The sequence below is a fragment of the Apteryx mantelli genome, chromosome Z, assembly GCF_036417845.1.
Source record: "Apteryx mantelli isolate bAptMan1 chromosome Z, bAptMan1.hap1, whole genome shotgun sequence".
In the NCBI taxonomy this organism is placed as follows: Eukaryota; Metazoa; Chordata; class Aves; order Apterygiformes; family Apterygidae; genus Apteryx; species Apteryx mantelli.
Window position 1 is genome coordinate 40,836,049 of NC_090020.1, and position 12,586 is coordinate 40,848,634.

At 38.6% G+C, this 12,586-nt stretch overlaps 1 protein-coding gene across 1 annotated transcript in view; it reads right to left on the minus strand.

Moving 5' to 3' along the window:
* The window catches only part of SNCAIP (synuclein alpha interacting protein), an 83,786-nt gene that overhangs the window by 8,980 nt on the left and 62,220 nt on the right, over window positions 1-12,586 (minus strand). Inside the window, exons 7-9 of the mRNA XM_067316013.1 lie at window positions 11,972-12,097; window positions 7,832-8,001; window positions 1,633-1,725 (exon numbers count right to left, since the gene is read on the minus strand). Coding sequence (XP_067172114.1) covers window positions 1,633-1,725; window positions 7,832-8,001; window positions 11,972-12,097 — 389 coding nt within the window. The remainder of the gene's footprint in view (window positions 1-1,632; window positions 1,726-7,831; window positions 8,002-11,971; window positions 12,098-12,586) is intronic.

The window sequence follows — 12,586 nt, forward strand, 5'->3', positions numbered from 1 at the left end:
CCAAGACAATTCTATTCTGATGAGTCCATAGTTCCAACAGTGTACAAAATTCACATATATTACCAGCCACTTCATCTTCAATCCATATGAGCTTTTTTTATGTGGGAATATATGCAAACTGAAATGATGACACTAAAGAGTATACATGTATCTAGAAGAGACATTCCTACTAAAAGGGTTAGATTCTATTATATCTACTACTGCCTCTTTGAAAGATGATCGTATCCATGAATGAGTTCTAGATGGGAGGAAAGGCAGCAACCAACTATGAAATCAAAGCTAAAATAATACAGTACCATCTTCAGACTAACCCATTTAATTAAAAAGGTGTTGAAACCTACGCTTCTACAAAAATAATGAATGATGAGAGGTCACCTGACCTTATCTGATACTGAAACAGTCCTGGTGCTCACCACTACTCGGAGGTGAAATCACCTGGAAATTCCAGCCAGCAAAAATCACAGAAACCAAATGAGCTGGAAGACAGCGTTTGGTCCCATTGTCTCTGCTGAGCTGGCAGACAGGGAAGACAAAGACCATGAGTTGATTAAAAAAAGGACAGAACAACTCTTCCCAGTGTGGTTTTAATAAAGCCACCAAATAAAGACCCAATGTCTTTACTTGTCATCTGTTTCTGTAATGATTTGCATTTGCATGAAGCACTGACAGATTTACTTCAGAAACCTGGAGCACTTGTTTCACACGGTGCATTAGATTTAACAAAAACAGAACAGAAAGCAGTCACTGTTCCTACACATTCACACTTGATGGCCCAAAGCTCAGACCATTGATGCCAGCAGAAGCTTTTGTGCTGGCTTTATACTTTAACATGTCTTTAGCTCCCTACAACTCTGAAACAAGGAAAAACATTGTATATATATATTTTTAGATAGAGAAACTGAATTAGAAAATAATGGTGAAATGAGTCCTGTTTGCATCTGAGTTACTTTTTCCCTTTCAGTATCTGCTTGAGATTGCTACCCAAGTGAAGTTGTGTGCTTACTTGACTTACATACATCACACTGGAAGTCTATGGCAGAATCAGGAGACTTTAGGCTCCAGTCCTGTACCTTTACTGGAAGGGTCCCTTTCCTCCTCTTTCAGGTTACTCAGTTTGCGTCTATTTCTGGGACTGGGACTGACAGAATATAAATGAAACATAAAATTTCTGGAGCTTTGATTTTTTACACAAGCTACTACAGGCAAAATTTAATGAGCGTAAGGAGTCTTATTAATCTGAAAGCAGGTTTTGTTGGTAACTGACTTTATAAATTACAGCTGGCAGGAACGTATGGTGGACCACCACAAGGTCAAACTTTACAACTTTTCTAGGGGTTTCTACGATTCTCTGCTATTCATCTAATACAAAATATATTCTGTTCCACTGTAAATCTGATTTTTACTCTTCTGGGGAACAGGGACTATTAATTTCATACTCAAAATGTCCAATATTTATACCACTTCATGCACTGTCAAATTCTAGCAGCTCAGCTTCAAGCCCATAAGGTAAAAGAAACACGCTTACTTTGACAGAACACATTTAATATTTAGTCAGGTCACAGCTTCTCCTGATAATAATTATATCATGAAACTGCTCAAATCTAAGATACAGGAGAATTCCAGTCATGTTACCTTGGAGTCATGGGCAGTGATTTGCCCTCTGACCTCTGGGCTTCTAAAAGCTGCTGCAGTTGGTTCTGTAATGTCACACGTTCCACTGTCTGCCTGCAAGAAAACATAAGATTGTTTAACCTGTATCTTAAAATTGTCAGCCTTAGTACAGTAAAGGATAAATGATACCATTTGTTCAATTTCGTATTCAAAAGAGAAGCTCCATTCACCTATAATTTAAGTAGGAAATACAGATTTTAAATATTAACATAAACAGAGGGAGTGAGTTCTCCTTTAAGTTGTCTCTGAATCCCTGTGCACATTGTGTAATCACTGCACAACATCATTTGAGAGATGCTTACTTACCAGAATTATTTATTATACTACATACAAGGATAAGTGTAGGATCATAAGCAGCCATTTGCTGGAACTGAGTGACTCACAAAAATTAATATCCCAGAAACAAGCATGTTATGTCAGAGTGAACTTAGGGCCGCTTGGTTCTTGTTCAGTTGAATAAAGGAGGGGGAAGGGGACAGATTAAGAAGTCTCTTCCCACATTTGGTGGATGGCCTTTACTCAGCTGAACAATGGCTCTCAAAACTGCTCTCTCCTTTTCTTACTGCAAATGAACTCAGAGAGGAGCTTTTGCCCACTGGGTAGGACTGGTTCAATCTGCTTCAGCCTTCAGGACAGGTCTAAGTATGTCCTTTCTGTATTCCAGCAGAGTAGGAAAAAACATATCTGCTTGCTGCACAATCTTACCAAAGGTCCAATGCGTGCTCTGCACCCACCTTATATTTAGTAGTGCTGTATGTACTGCAGTTTATCACTTTCAGTGTGACGCTGTGATCTATGTTCAACAATTTTAGAGAGCAATGTTTAAAAAAAATAATAGTAGGTATAAATTGGCACCAGAATCTAGCAGAACATAACCTTATCAAGGATAACATACCTATAAACACAAAAGTTAATTTGAAAAAAGTTCACTTGGTTTAACAAGATTATCTTCTGCAAATCTTCAGGTAGTTCTAGGAAAATAAATGAATAAATCAATTTGCCACAAAAATTCTCCCTTTCCCTGCCGCATCCAATCTTGACCTTCCATTCTAAGATGTAAATATCACTTTAGCTTGTGGATTACAACAGGTAACATTTATTCATTTAGCAACATATTTTAAGTTCAAGCACCTCTAAACACTGCACAGATACAAGTACTGGGAAACTACTGGAAAACAGAGACTTCCAGCTTTTCACTACTGTGTATATCCTGTCTTTTACTTGGAACACAAATGGCACATTTAGTTTTACTTCCTGTCTTTCATTCATGGATGAAGATGTGTTATTTTGAGTGAGGTTCCGATTATAAAAAAAGACTATGTAAAAATGACTTTTTATCTGTTTCCTCCAGTCTCTGCTTTTGTTGCTGCAGAAGTAATATGTTTTTAGTACTTTTAATCTTAGTAGACCTGCAGAACTTATACAGTTCTCCGACAGTGAGCTGGATTCTTTCCTAGCTCACATACCATCAGCAGAATAGTTAACTAAGTTCCAAATGCAGAGTCTTTATAGCTGGCAACGTCAACACCAGAAAGAAGCCAGATGACTTTTTAGGCTGTGGGTTGTACTCGCAGGGCTGAGAAAAAATAAACATCTTTCCTTGTAAAATATCCAAGTGGATTTGAAAAGTACTGAAGAAATAAAGGTGGGATCTTGACATACTGCCTTGCCATCACATTTTTGAACACAACCATGCCTTATATAGATCTTTTCTTCCTTTAATTTCCCCTCTTCCTTCCTCTCACCTACACATTTCCTTATACTATTTTAAAATCACTCCTACCATCTGTCAGCATTGGCTTATATTGCAACTCCCCCGTTACTCTCTTTTGAAAGCCAGGGAAATTTTCATTTGAGATTAGACTGTGATACAATTTATCTGTTTTACTTGTCTTTTATGATTTCCTCAACATCTATTTCTGAATATCTAAATAATAGTGAAGTCTAGTAATTATATACAGTGAGAATTAATGTGAAAGAAAATTCTTCCAGAGAGGTAGATAACAGCTTCTTATGCCTTTAAATGTTTGACACTTCTTCTAATGAGTTACTGCCCTCATTCTAGGTAAACATTTTATTATATTAAAAGAATTATTTTCCTCCATTTTCTCAGTTTGACTATTTAGTATATATTTTCCAGCATTGAAACCCACACATCCTTCCAGCATGATCCCTGAAGATACATTTTATATATGTGTGTGTGTGTGTGTGTGTGTGCACGTAGTGTATATATAGACACACACACACAATATAGGTATATATACACTATATATTATATAAATAAATATATATGAAATTATATATACATATCTAAGATAACATCGAAAATTAAAGGATCACAACTTCTTGGGACAGCAATATTGCTAAGTGTTAAAAACAGACAGATTCAGTAGGTAAGAAGATCACTGTAGCTTTAAGGGTCAGATTTACTTTATGATATTTAATGTCCAAATTCTGAAGGTCTTACTTAGTTTAGATAATGTTCCCACTAAGAATCACAGAATCACAGAATCACTGAGGTTGGAAGGGACCTCTGGAGATCATCTAGTCCAACCCCCCTGCTCAAGCAGGGTCACCTAGAGCACATTGCACAGGATCGCATCCAGGCGGCTTTTGAATATCTCCAGAGAAGGAGACTCCACCACCTCTCGGGGCAACCTGTTCCAGTGCTCTGTCACCCTCACAGTGAAAGCACTATATAAGGACCTTGGCATGTCTCCTTAGATAACTATAGACCCAAGCCTGCTCCTAATGAAGTCAGGGAGTTCAGTCACTGAACATGAAACATGCTGAGGCACTGGGCACTAATGAAATATCTTTCGTGGTATTCCGACTTACTGCTTTGTTTGGTTTCAAATGAAACAAACAATGACCACTCTATATAGCTGAAAATAAAACAGCTCATCTAAGTAAATAAGAGATAAACATTGTAAAGTTTATATTGAGTTTCTTATTATACTTTTATTTATTTATTATACTTTTATATAGCTCTTATTACCACACAAAAAAACCAAACAACATGCACATACCATATTTTACCACTATAATCATTTTTATTTATTCAGCTATTTGTATAGCTATTCCTATAAAGTTTCAGGAGAATCATGGATTTTGTCTACAGAACATAGAAAGATGGCAAAAGAGAATATTCAGCCACTTTCCGATCCTCATCTTTTGACTCAAGGTTTGTTTTGACCACTGCCTTGCTAGAGATTTCAGCTTGATAGTGTATCAAAAAGATCAGTAAGGGGCTGGTTCATTTATTGCTTTGCACATTCAGCTCCAATCCTTTGGGAATCCAGGGAGGATGGTCTGTGATCAAGTGGCATTGTAAAAGAAGTGCAGAGAAGCATTATTTTATGTCATTGGTTCTGACTGCATCTCTTCAGGCTAGGAAAGCCTAAACAATACATCACTCTTAATATTGTCAGTGATGAAAAGCATGTATTTGTGCAAGCAGGAATTTTCGACTCTGGTCTCTAAGGCTTTTTTAGATAATAAATATGCTACTGATGAGATCAGTGAGGGAATAACTAAAATTGTAAGACCTACAGAGACCTCAGGAAGTAAAATGGAAGCCAATGTTTTGCGTAGGCTCTGTTAGAAACTTGTGTGACTGTCTTGGGTATCCTCTTTAGTTTGAAAATCCTACTGAATTGACCAAATCTCTATACTTAGCAAGAGAGGCAAACCAAAGCTTTTATTCTAGAGCCAGTAAGAGCAGCTTTTGTGAAGTATTTTTCTTTTTACCTAGGGAAAGAATTTCTTGGGTCTCTTTCTCTTGTGGGGCAAGGTCTCAGTTTATTCTCTTGTGAAGATTCAAGGGAACATTTCTAGCTATCATGTCTTTCCTTCTCTCAAATACCAAAGCTTTTCCCTCTGAATTGAGACTTAGATCCAACTCAAAAGGTTTTGCCATACTTTCTTATATCTTTAATCTGAGTTGCTTTGCATCAGGAGTCGCAAGATGTGAAGCCTTCGTCAGACTGTAATCTTATCATTTTGTTTTTGTGCCTTTTTTTCAGGAAGGGCTCCAAAGAGCATGATAAACTGGGACAATTTCTCTCTAGAACTGTTCAGTGTTGCATTGATGGCTAGACGTGCTCACAAAGTGAGTATCACAGAAGCGCTCCCTTCTTTGTTTTAGGGCCTTTGAAGGTAGGTGTTGCTAGGTCCTCGTCTAAGGCAGTTTGTTCTGAAAGCAGTCTGGATGTGTGCTTTCCTTACGGAAAGTATGGTCAAGCGTGATGCTGTTCTAGTGCAACATCGACGATTCCCATCTTTCTGCGGTGATGTACAGTGTTACCACGTGGAGGGCCTTATCCCTGGCTGATAAAGAGCCCAGGAAAATGTCTAAAGACAGCCTGCACACTCAGCTGCTCTAAAGCTTTTCTCATGTTTAAAACAGCTGAAGAAAGGTTGGGAGGCAGATCAGGGCGTATTGAGCTGTCCTGAACAGTCAAGTAATCTGTCATGATCCAGCCATAACTTCTCTGCCTCTAGAACAAGATCCATTAACACTAGCAGAAGTAGGTGGAGAAAATATAGCAAAGCCAGCATAGCTACCCAAATTGCAGCCTTTCCAATGCAATAGCAGTTTGAAGTACCTTAGACTGCAGATTGGTCTTTTGCCTGTTGCCATCTGATACTTTTGGGATCTTCAGAGGTGCTACGGCCATTCTATCTTCCTACTGTGCTAGAGGTAAGGCTCCTTGAGAAACTGCGCCAAGCACTTCCTTCAGGCCATGAATACATCCTTGGATTTTTATGTAGTTCCCTCTGATGGGGCTACAAAACAGGGCAGGAGCCTTCTTTCATCATCCCTTCTGACTCCTGAGCACAGGCCTCTGAGCACAGTGCACTGCTTCTATCAGAGCCTACTTGGGGCCTGAGGCTGGTAGGCAAAACAGCCATGCAGAAGCTGCTCTTTCAAGCAGAAAATAGAATATTTTACTGCCTCAGTAAACTGCAACAGGGTTGCCCAAGAGACTCACAGCCTTTTGTCTTTGTAGGAGAGGAAGAAAAGGCAGCTGCTGCACTTTGCAGAGCTAAATCTGAAGCCTGAAAAAATAGGCTGCTGAAGGGAAGCAGATTTAATTCCAGCTGGGACAAGCAAAGGAACCCATCAGGAGTCAAATAACAACCATTTAAATGACTTCCTATGCTTGTAGCCCAAGAGATGACAGAGGGGGCTTGAAAAGTGTTAATGCTCTTGTCAGGAAAGTCAGAACTAGGCTCTATGTCTATGGGAGTAAACATGACTAACAGAACAAGTCTTTCTTTTCCATATGAGAGGTAACAGTTAAATCAAATATTGAGAGAGCACTGTATAGAACTGAAACATGGAAAACTCATGGTTGCCAGTTCTACTTCTTGTTTTTATTTTTGCTAAGTTATAGGGAATATAAATCTCATTGGATACTGAGATGAGTCAGGTGCTGACGTAGGCTACTTAGGAAATGTCCTACCCTCTGTTGTTTTTTTTTATAGCAGCTGATTTGTGTATTTCAGTGTGTCTTTTAGCAAATGAACCAACTACATTGTGTCAGACTAAAATTATCAAAATTGTGGAACTTATGATAATTTCGATTTCACTGTTTCATATTTGTGAGAGTATAAGCGTAAAAGAAGAGTGAAGCTTAGAGAAAATGCTTCTATAACATAACTACTTAGAGGTACAAACAAAAAAAGGCATACTTCAAATGCAGTAAGGTATTCTGTAATGACAAGGGAGCAGATTGCTACTACATATTCTTTCTGTTGTAATACAATACAAAATATATGCATGTTTATAGCAAAAGTGAGAAAAAACAATAAACATTTCTACCCTTATTTTCAAGATATGCAGTCTGCAACTCAAAAAGTTGTTTCAACCACATGCTGCTTGCATAAAATGATATGGTCACCATGAAATATGGGATTTTCAAAAGCTATTTTCATGGTCTGTGGTAGTCAAAAAGCACTTGATCATGTCCTTAAGTGGGAACCAAAAGTTAGGTCAATGCTGATGGTTTCTGAGAGTTTCATCTTATGAGGTAATTGACATGCTCAGTCACAATAACTGCTCCCACAGTAAAAGCAAGCAATTGCATATTTAGTGTTTCAACCTACCAGGCTCTTGTTTTCACAACGATCCCTCTGTTAAGAATTAAACACTTACTCCTTCAGTTGCTTAGTTAGCTTCACAACCTGCGAGGCCAATGACATGCAAGTTTCCACAACCACTAAGTAGCGGGAACACATGGTGTGCCCGTGTCGCTCAGCACTTTGTGAGGGTTTCTCTCCTGCATGATTTTGCATAGTGACATTTGCTCCATATTCAACCAACGTCTGTAAAGACACAGAAGGAAACACACAGAGCTGTAAACGTAAATCTCTGCTGTGATTTTTCGTCTACAACACGAACTGCTGGGCCCAGAGCACTCCTGAATAAAATGTTTGAAAACATTGGTCCAAGCTGACCATTTTTAAAACTCAATCACCCTGACAAGTCTGCATGCAGCCAGAACTCCCAACGTACACTACCAAAAAATCTGTCGCTGAGGTCCAAGGCTAGCACAGCAGAGTGTGCTGTTCTTTCAGATGATTATTAAAAACTGTATTTTTCCTTCCTCTGCCTTCTGTGTTCCACTTTAATTAAGGCATTTTCTGCTAACTTGTTGTGTAGCATAGCCTGACTTGTACCATTCATACTGTGATGGGGACCACTGAATGAAAAGAGAGCACTTGCATTTGGGTATCTATTGATTCTCCATTGAGATACAACAATACACTTTTTCAGACAAACTTTTCTATGTATGACTGAACACTGTGCTAAATTTGCACATGCTGATGCTAGTACAGGAGATGCAAGCAAGCGCAATTCAGAGGACATCCATGCTGGATAAGATCAGGGCCCATGGCAGCACCAACACATTGCTAGCCGGTTTTTAAAGGGTGATGCTGAGCTGTAAATGCTTACAAGCTCTGGTGCCTGCTAATCTGGGGATTTCTGCACTGCAGCATATTGCAACACATCCTAAGAATCTGAATTAGGAACTCCTTTGCTACAATATTTGCTGACTCTTTTTGTGGTTTAGCTCTCAATTTCCTACCACAGCAGAATCCCTGTGTTTAAAACAATCAGTATACCAGTCTCAATGTCCTGATTCCTCAGCCAAGGGACATTTGGATATGAAAGGCATGGCACATACTTTCCAATAACTCCAGTAGGTCACACAGCCACAACTTCCTTTTTGCAGAAAGAAATATGTACAATGACTTTTTCCATCTTTTTTTTTTGATTCTGAAAGTCTCATTGCTTTGTACTTGCTTGGCTTTTCCCTAATGTCTTTTTAAAAGATCCTGAAATATTTGTCAGCGTCCAGACTTTAGGTGAAATAAGAGCTCGCAGTCTGATGTGTACCCCGTGGTACCCACGGTCCTAGTGGAGGACCCCAGCTTACTTCTGGAGAACTGTTCAGGTTGTGAGCATGGCATTTGGGTGACCTCTGGGACTTGAATCCAGAGCGTTGCAAGGGAAAAAGAAGTTCTGCCAGGCTGACCTCAAGAGATGCAATAACTGAAACAAGAATTCAAACCAAACCTTCACTTTTTCTGGTTTGTTTGTAATAATCACTGTTATATACTATTTGCTTTACTGTAATGCCTAGAATAGGACCTAATTGTACTCAGTAATGTTCAAACACACACATTGCTTGTAGCATTTTGGAAAAAATGCTGAAGAAAACCATAATGTATCCAGCAACTACAGCATCATTAATATACACATGCAGAAGAGGAAGAGGGTGGCTCAGCTCCTGATTGACTTTTCCAGGCAGAGCCAGGGAGTTGGTAGTCTGCCTACAGTTTAGTGTGGCTTTGTTGACTCAGAATAGCAGGCACAGAGACCATTACATTTTCTCACAGGAGAGAGGAATGGTAGTCTCTCTTGTCTACTGAATCTGTATAGAAAGAAAACTTCTGAACAGTCTTGCACTGCAGCTCATGACAGCGATTTGGGGTTAACTTGCTGGTAAAGAATATCAAGAAGTGGGGAGTTATGACCTTGTAAAAAACAATAGTATAATTTGGAACAAGACAAGAATGTCACTTGCTCACAAGAACAGTGACTAAGAGGGCCGAGGGATCACTGAAAGCCAATGACACTGCATCCTCTGTATGGCTACCTACATTCCCCCTACTTTATCGCTTCTTCCTTTTTACCAGTTGTTCACTGTGATTTGTTTTAAACTAGACTGTTAAGCTCACTGGACAGCGGGCTTATTTTGTTTCATAGCACAACAGAGTATCAGCTGCACTTAGCACCCTGAAGTGTTAGTGACATACACTAACTGTATATTCTTGCTGTGAATAGATATTTTCATGATTTATTTCCTATGACTTTGCTTCACCAACACTAAACGTTTGTTGCTGATATTCAAATTGATCTACAGTAAAGCAGTTTTACAAATTCTAGGCCATTTATTAAAGTTCATTCTTCACTGGGAAAGCAGGGTTATTCTCTTTTTGATTTAGCTTTATCCATGAGAATAGCCTGCAGAATTCACCACTCTGTTTAAAACAATTTACTCATTTCTCCTTCAAATCCATTGCACATCTTGAAGAGACACTGTAAAAATTAGCAGCCCTAAACACAGATCTACCACAACAGCACTCTCAACTACTTCCTCCATCCACTTTTTTTTCCAGCTGATCATAGCAATTGTCTGGAAAATAATAATAAAAACACTAGCTTTAGCTCAAATGTGCTGATTTCTTTACTATGATTCTCATAAGAGTTTGTACAGGATTTCTGATATTTCTGACATCTTTAAAAGAAAGATGTCCCATCAGCTGAGAAAATGCAGAGATGGCCATGTCCTCCAAACCTATGCAACTGTTTTCTTCTAAGTCTACTCCTTCAGCTCAGTTATCACCCACTTATTTTTTTTTATTGTGTGAGACTCCCAAACTGGTTTTCATATAATTAGGTCTTCTCTGTGTCCAGGCATATAAATAAATTGCCATAGTAATAAGCAGCTGTACATCAGTAGATTCAATGGAACAGCACACACAAATATTTTTAGCTCTCTAAAGAGGTTAGCTAGCTAGACTTGGCTAGCTGTATTTCTTTTGAGACTGAACTAAAAAAATATCCCCTGCATTCACTATGCTCTAAGGGTTGCTGTCTATCAGCTCATGTGTGGCAATAAGTTTAACATGTTTATCTGAGCTCTCAGAGTCTCTGTATATACCTGAGGTCTCAGACGCTCAGAATTACTACTGCTTCTTGGACATGTTTTCTTCCCCCTCTTGACTTAATCCCACCTTGAATTCTGTTTCTTGGCTTTCTGCCATGGGGTTATCCACTTTTTTCTCTCTTCTTCTCTGATGACTACTTTGTTTCTCAAGTATTTTTCTGCAACCACCTAAGTTAATTTTATTATTATTTCTTCTCCAAACAGTTTTCAAAGTGATGACAACAAATATTGGAAAGTATTCCTGTGAGTAATGATTCTAGTGACTCTCATGAGCAATGGGTACATCCGTGTTGTATGATTCAATGCAAAGTAGAGATGCTTGACCTAGCCATCTAGTTCAACTCTGCAGCTTTTTTGGTATGTCTACATTGAACACTGGTACTATATAGAGGCATCCAAACTAGCTTTTTCAGATCCAGCTCCCAAAAGCACTGTAGCTGTGTCAGCCTTTTCAGCAGGGCAAATTAACCATTTCAGCAGCCCTGTACAACAGAACTATTTTGCTCTCAGTGGTCAAGGTTATTCACTGAGAACTATTAGAAATCATCGTCACACTGTGTTTTTTAGTACAGATATATTCAAAGGATAAGGATGGCTTGCTCAAAGTGGAAATCTTTTAACATGGAATAAAGCATAACTGTTAGATTTTCTTTAAGCTGGAGAGCTGCAATTATTTACAAGAAAAAGAGACAGAAAGAAAATGTCAGAATAGTAAGAAGGTTGATATCAAAGTACGCATATCTACTCTGGCCACCCCTTCTTAGCATAAAAACATACTCATTGGCTGCTTATGTATGAACAACATAACGATGTTTTCTTCTTGCAATGCAAAGGTTACTTTAGATTTACAACAGCATAACTGAGAACAGAATTCAAAATATAGAGCTTTCTGGTGTTTCAGTCTGAGTTCTACTGGTTTAAAGTTTGTTCTTCTGGCAAATTTTAAGGTATTAAGTTTTTCTCCTACTTATAAGATCTTCCATATTCATTTTAAAGGTTGTTAGCATTCAAGTTTGACTTGAAGTAGATCTCTGCTGTAAATGTAGCTAGTACTATACCTGTATGCATCCTAGATAGCCATGCTGAGCAGCTACATGAACAGCAGTATTACCATCTTGGTCAGCTTCATCCAGTGAAATCCCTTGTTCTTGCATAAACTGAAGAAGCCACAGAAGGATCTTCTCCTAGGGGGAGGGGGAAAGAAAAGTCACAAAAAGAAGGAAATAATGGAAAATTAAATGTACTATAGGAACACTGGTAGCATCACCTGTTACTAAATCTGTCCCATATTTCCTATTATAAATCCTTGCTTTCAATCCCTCTTAATTTTGTCAGACTTAGTGTAGCATGGGCCTAACTCTAGCTGGATCTTTCAAGAAAATAAGCAAAAATACTTCATTCACTTTAAGACAAGATGTATTAGGAAAAATATGTGCACCGTAACACATTTTGACAATTGTACATTGAAAAGCATGAGTGTCTTCATGTTGGAGATGAGACCTGAGGCAAAACAGCCTGTAGATCAATCTGAAAATCTGCCAAAATTTGGTGAAATTTCATAAGCCCCTTCAAAAAACTGTAACAGGAGCATGCACAGAGATCACAGAGCCGAGCAGCTAGATTCTCCAAAGCTATTATCATGCCCCAGCTCTGGGCTGTTGTGTAGGAGGAGA